Source organism: Triticum dicoccoides, chromosome 4A (genome assembly GCF_002162155.2).
Source record: "Triticum dicoccoides isolate Atlit2015 ecotype Zavitan chromosome 4A, WEW_v2.0, whole genome shotgun sequence".
Lineage (NCBI taxonomy): Eukaryota > Viridiplantae > Streptophyta > Magnoliopsida > Poales > Poaceae > Triticum > Triticum dicoccoides.
In genome coordinates, this window is record NC_041386.1 from 689,158,011 (window position 1) to 689,164,863 (window position 6,853).

The following is a 6,853-nucleotide window of genomic DNA, read 5'->3' on the forward strand; positions in this document are numbered from 1 at the left end:
TAGTAACAAGACATACGGCACCTTGACAAACGACAGGAATAAATAAACGACGAAAGAACCAGGTTAACGCTTGTCGATGCTAATAATGCTAGAGCAGGTGCTAAGTTCCAAGCTCTCACCGCGGTCAGCCTTGTACTCAACTTGTACAACCTCTCACAATTAGGAAGTGCGACCAGCTGAAAGGTTATGACTTTAGAAATTTCTTGTACAACCTCTCACCTCAGACAGCCCAATAGTATCATAAGACATGTCTCCTATGATTGATAAAGACGGTACCGACTGCGCAGGCCACAAAATTCACTTTGCTAAGATTGCTTCTCTCCCAATGCCTCCAATTCTCACGTGTCGAAGCATCTCTTCAATTGGTTCATCTCACTTCATCTTCTCTGTTTATCTATTTGTGACCCTTGTGTTCTAATATCTCAGATAAAAGGAGCAGCTCAATGGAAGATGTGGGCGAATTACTAAACTTTGCTATTGTCTCGGGCGAGGGTAGAGTTATATATATAGTTAATTCAGCGTGACATCAAAGAGCACGTGCTAAGGTGAAAAGTGTCTAAAAATGAGAAGAAGGAAACTGAAATAATTGCATAGATTTGTGTTCATTTCTTTAGCGAGCAAATTCTAGTATAATAATTTTGAGACAATGCATCTTGCAAATATAAAAAAAGATCATGCTTAAAACTGATTTTTTTTTTAGTTTTTTAGGTGGGTACAGAAAATTTCATATTTTTCATGAAAATTACTACACGGAAATAGAAAGACGAGCATGAAGATATTAAAAAAAATGTCCAGTTTTTCCTTCTGCACCCTTACATAGTTGATTTGTATTTTTCTACAACTAATTATTACCATCTTGCATTATGGGCCAAATGCATTTATTTTGATACTTATCTTGCCAAGACATACAAATCAAATGGGTACGTCCGTGCCCATTATTTTTAGTGATAGAGTCAAAGATGGTTAGCTGGTCTTATTATCTTACTTGACGTTAGTGGTTTGACTAACTTTCATGGTGGGACACTGAGAAACATAATGACAACCCTAGTACTATTCGGTAATCACACCCAAAAAAAAATATCCAGCTTAGCAACTCAGGGTCAACGGAAAAGTGGCAAATATTTCCATGCCCATTCATTTTGCAAAGAACAAAAAGATTAGATTTTCACTTGTACAAGGAACATGTATGTATAATGCCATAAAAACATATTCTCGAAAAGTCATGCAAAAGAAATTGAAAGTTAAGTTCAACGAAACATATTTGTTAAAATAGCCACCTCGAGACCCGACAAAGCATCAATGTTATAAAAAACATGTGCCAGATTCCTGTAAAATTAATGTTAAATCCGCAAGCCACTAGGTCAGGATTGTAGCATTCTCATCTCCCACTCACCATGTATATAAACAAACACTACTAGAAAAAGGGCTATAAATAGGATTGACACTAATGACGCACCAGACAAGTGGTGCGTCATTAGTATATACTAATGGCGCACCACCTTCTGATACGCCATTAGTGTTGAAACTACTAATGGCGCACCTGGCCCAAGGTGCGCCATTAGTATCAAATTTTTTTTTTGAACTAGCGCGCCTGTCCAAACATACTAATGGCGCATCCCGAGGAAGTGCGTTATTACTAGTTGTAACTAGTAATGGCGCATCTATCAGTAAGTGCGCCACTAATGTTGTTTTCTTTATTCCTTTTTTTGCAAAACTACTAATGGCGCACTGTCCCACGGTGCGCCATTAGCATGTTTTTTTTTGCAAACTACTAATGGCGCACCGGGGGGAGTGCGCCATTAGTAACCTAGATTACTAATGGCGCATTTATGGTTGGTGCGCCGTTAGTAAGTGGGCAGCAACAAGATATTTTGGACAGCCTCTCCTCCCACACTCACTTTCTCCCCACTTCATTCTCTCCACCGCCTCCTCCTTGTCTCGGGTGCCTCCTCTTTTTCACCTCATTTCCACCATAGATTCATTCAAATTAAGTGGTTAAATTACCTTGTTTTGATAGGTAAGTAAGGAGGGAAGCTATATTTATGTTGTTCTCCCTACAACAATGTGCACACGCACTTTTTATGGCCTAGCTAGATCTATGTATGTTCATGGTGTTGCATATGTTTGTGGTGTTGCATATGTGTTTGTGTTTGGAGGTGTACCGGTATTTGAAATGCGATAGTTGCCAATATTTTGCCGCAATGTTGATTCATTTCCGTTTCGGCGAGAATTTTGGCATTAAGCATTCTTTTTGGTCCTATTTTTAGGGAAAGTCATGCCAAAATTTTGTTTGGTTCTAAAATATCGTTTTGCTCTACCCCGCAGGCGACCATGGTCCGCACGATGACCGAAGGCATCGTGAATAGGTTTTTGAGGTCCTCGAAGGCCGAGATGCTTCAAAAGAACGAGACGGAGATAAGATGTCCGTGTCGAAGATGCAAGCTGAAGATGCAAGCTAAAGATGCAACTTCTTCGACGTCATCTCTCGGAAGTCGATTGGCGTGAGGCAACTCAAAAGGCTACAGGAAGAGATCGTGGTGATACTATGCGAGCTTGAGATGTACTTCCCATCCGCATTCTTCGACGTTATGGTGCATCTGCTGGTCCATATAGTGGAGGATATCATCCAACTCGGGGCGACGTTCCTGCACAGCATGATGCCGTTCGAAAGGATGAATGGTGTCATCAAAGGATACGTTCGCAACATGTCACGTCCAGAAGGAAGCATAGCCAGGGGCTTTCTGACCGAAGAGTGCATCTCCTACTGCACGAATTATCTATGCATCGAGAACCCCGTTGGTCTGCCCATCAACAGGCACCTCGGCATGCTCGCTGAATAGGGTCACCGTGAGGGTCGCCGCGAAATGCATGTCGACTCGCCGACTTTGAAAGAGCAAACCTAGTCGCGCTACAACACATAGACGTGGTCGATCCTTGGGTGGTAGAGCACAAAACCTTTATTAAGAAGACGTACAATGACCGAGGCCAACAGAGGACGGACGAAGATATACTCAAAGAGCACAACTCATGTTTCACGTGTTGGTTCAAGCAGAAGCTTCTGTCGTACCCTTTACATGAGGATTCTTCCGCGGAAGAACAACTCATATTCGCCTTATCACAGGGCGCCGAGCACAACCTGATGACCTATGAGGCGTACGATATCAACGGCTACACATTCTACACCGAGGCCAAGGACATGAAGAGCGATGGTTATCAGAACTCCAGGGTAACGATGGAATCCTACACCGGTAACAACAAGGACAGATACTACGGAAGGATCGAGGAGATCTGGGAGCTGAGCTACGCTGGAGAGGAGGTCCCGATGTTCCGTGTCAGATGGGCCAAGAACGTCATAAAAGAAGACCAGTATTTCACCATCATGGTTATACCCGAAGCCAAATCCAAGACCGCGGGCGCAAACGTCACCGCGAAAAATGAGCCATGGATACTGGCTTCCCAAGTGGACCAATGCTTCTTCATTACCGACCCGCCAAAGCCCAGTCGTGTTGTCGTGAGGAGAGGCAAAAGGAAGATCATCGGAATGGATGGAGTAGCCAATGAGCAAGACTTCGACAAGTACGGCGACCCGAGGATCGAACATGACGACGATGATGAAGTAGCAGCATACACCACAAGAAGAAGCAGGACCACCCTACCTAAAGGACGTCCGTTCCACAGAAGAACTCCATTTGCAAAAAAGAAGGGCAAGAAGATTGTGAACAGATAGCTAGCTAAGATCGATTGTATTTAAATCGTAGCCTTCATTTCTCGATTGTATTTCATGGGCACTTTTTGAACTATCATGAATATTTTTAAATTTCATGGACACTCGATCTCGATCCCCTTCCATCTCGATCGCTATCCCACCTCGCCAGATCCGGTCCCCCTCGCCGCCGAGCACCCCCCGGTCCACCGGCCGCCGCCGCCGACCCCCCGCACCCTCGATTCCCCTACTCAACCGCCTCCGCTGACCCCCCGCACCCCTCCCCTACTCAACCGCCGCCGCCGACCCCCCGCACCCCGCGCACCCTCACCCGCTCCACCGGCATTACTGTTTGATGATATTTTTAAAAAAATTATTACTGTCTTATAAAAAAATTATTAATGTTATGATTTAAACAAGTTTGAACATATTTAAACATAAATAAGTATAAAACAACATTTTAAATGCATAAAAAAATTGTGCAGCCTTGGAATCGAACCCAAGACCTCCTGGTGTGAGAACTGGCTGCTGACCAATCGAGCTAGTAGAGGGGACTTGGTGTGGATCAGGTCAGGTGGGAGATAACCTGTTGGCTCGAGCAGAAATAAAAAAAAACTAATAGCGCACCAGGGTGAGGTGCGCCATTAGTGTGGATATACTTATGGCGCACCGGGGGGTGGTGCGCCATTAGTATTGTGCCCCCATCCATATTTTTCCTCCCCGGCCCTCGATCCCCTTCTCGCCCTCGCCCTCGATCCCCTTCCCCTCTCCTCTCCTCTTCCGACGCCGCTGCCCCGCCGCCTCGACGCCGCCCCGTCGTCCTCGTCTCCGCCCCGACGCCCCGACGCCGCGAGACGCCGCGACGCCGCCCTCTCCTCTCCCGACGCCGCCGCCCCGCCGCTTTCCCCGCGGAGAAGGAGGAGGAAGAGGGGGCGCTCGCCGTTGACCTCGCCCGGCCGACTCCGGTGGCCAGGCCGACTCGCCATCGCCCCGCCGCCCTCGTCGCCGGTGGCCCGGACGCCGCCCCGTCCACACCACCATTGCCGGAGCACCCACACCACCACCCGGACCTCGTCGCCCCACCTCGTCGCCCCCGTGAGCTCCCCCTCCTCCTCTCCCCCTCTCCCCCTCGCATGCCCCGTGAGCCCCATCTCTATTTCTTCTTGTCACCAGCACCACCACCACCAGCAGACCTGCATATCACGTGAGAACATTTTAGTCATTTATATACCAACTTTTACAGCAAAACAGAATTGCAACTATTTTTGCCTGAAAGTAGAAGACATGAACATGGTCAGAAAAAAGAAAAACCTAAAGAACACTTTGCATTTTGGATTCTGCATTAATTCTGTGTTTTCTGTATGCACTTCGATTGTTAACTTGACATACATTGCTAGCAAAGTACTATTTCAATTGAGCGTGCGACCAATGCCCTCGACTAGATGCATGTCAGGCGAGGGCCTCGATTTCTACTAATCCTTTTGACTGGCTTTAATTGTTTTGGTCCTGATGGGCACTATTTTTCTGCACACAAGGGAGAGTTCCTTAGCTTAACCAATAAAGATAATGTGTGACATAAGCAAAAAATATGATACACAGTAGATATTTGGGGCTGGAATGAAGAGTCCACAGTTCTTACAAATGATACAAGTCAAATTCAGTACTTGGAAGAAAAAGTTGTGAGATCAAATAGCAGAAGGCAACTTAACGTAGTATTCCCTCCGATCCAAAATAAGTATTGCAGTTTTGAACCGGGGTTAGTTCAAAACTGCGACACTTATTATAGATCGGAGGTAGTATTATTTAGTCAGCAAGTCAAGTTTAAGTTCTGCAGAAGTTGGCAACAGCTTAAATTAGTGCTGAAAGCGTGCTTATAAATGTTCAAATTAGACTCATGTTATTACCCACGTGAGCCAAGACAATCATGTTTCTTCCTTCTTTATGTTTCTTTCTTCTTCATGTTTCTTTCTTGCTTATATATATGTCGCTATAGGACAAAGCTTTGTGCCTAATAGGCAGAAAAGGGAGTACGTATTTGGTGATGCATGTGGCCGGATAGCATAGTGGAGACAAGTTTTTTTTTGTAAGGAAGCGTAGCTTCAAATCAACTGTTGTCTACTTGATTCTTGATTCTGGAGCAAAGATAAACCATGGTTTAACAGTGCTTAACATTGTTTTGCCTCAGAGCCAACTCAAAACTCTGATCAATTGAAATAGTACTTTGCTAGCAATGTATGCCAGTTGCCATTTTGGATTTTGCATCAATCATTTTTATTCATATGATTCATTTGTATTAGGTTTTGGCAGATATTGTTAACTTGACTTGAGACCATCCCGCACACAGGTGTGACTCTTATAATCATACAACCATCTGTAATTCAATCAAGCAAAACCTAATGAACATGGTCAGAAAAATAATGTTCATAATATAAATGGTGAGTCGAGTGGTTACACACCTCATCTTCCTAAGGACACTTGACATCTCCTCTCTCTTCTTCTTTGCTCTCTTGTGAGTACCAAGCTTTCTCTTGGCGACCTTGAGTGCACGCTTGTCCTTTCCAACCTTAAGAAGCTCAGTGATACGTTTCTCATAGGGAGCGAATCCAGCAACCTCCCTAATCAAGTTCCTGACAAAATGCACCCTCTTGGTACCTTTCTGCAAAATATGCCAAGATAACATTGTAAGAATAACTGGAAACTGGATAGACATGTTATAATAATTCAGCTGAGCATATAGGAGCATGTAAGTTAACTTTGTTTCAGCTTCACACAAGTTACAATTCGCTAAAAAAAGCCAGCTAGAATAGCCAAATAACAATTTGGTCCCAAACACAGCAAGGTCCTATTTTACTTTCAACATGACCTGACAACATGACCTGACAATAGTTCAGTTTACAGCTGAGGACAAAGATTTTGTGCAGGACAAGGCTATTTGTTATCGATCAAATAAATGATTTAGAAACCATCAATAAGTAGGACTAGTGATTTATTACGAAGTTGCTTGGGTTTATTATGAAGTACTTTGATCATGTCTCTTTATTTGTACTGCTGCTAATATACTTTATATGATGATGAAGTGCTACTGAGTTGTGTGCAAATTTCGTTAAATCAGTGATGTGTATGTGTGCTGTCAGTTATGTGTATGTGCTT

General features: G+C 44.2%; 1 protein-coding gene across 1 annotated transcript; it reads right to left on the reverse strand.

Annotated features, from left to right (window-relative positions):
• Nucleotides 1-4,849: 4,849 nt before the first annotated feature.
• LOC119284103 (60S ribosomal protein L36-2-like) lies at nucleotides 4,850-6,413 on the reverse strand. The gene is made up of 2 exons (XM_037563372.1): nucleotides 6,160-6,413; nucleotides 4,850-4,896 (listed from the first exon to the last, which is right to left on the reverse strand). The coding sequence occupies exons 1-2, from the start codon at nucleotides 6,411-6,413 to the stop codon at nucleotides 4,857-4,859; spliced, it is 294 nt and encodes a 97-aa protein (XP_037419269.1). The 3' UTR covers nucleotides 4,850-4,856.
• Nucleotides 6,414-6,853: the final 440 nt, after the last annotated feature.

Coding starts and splice junctions, on each gene's coding strand:
- LOC119284103 (XM_037563372.1), bottom strand. CDS start 6,413: ATGTCTATCCAGTTTCCAGTTATTCTTACAATGTTATCTTGGCATATT. Junction 4,897..6,159: donor AGTGTCCTTAGGAAGATGAG/GTGTGTAACCAC, acceptor CGTGATATGCAG/GTCTGCTGGTGGTGGTGGTG.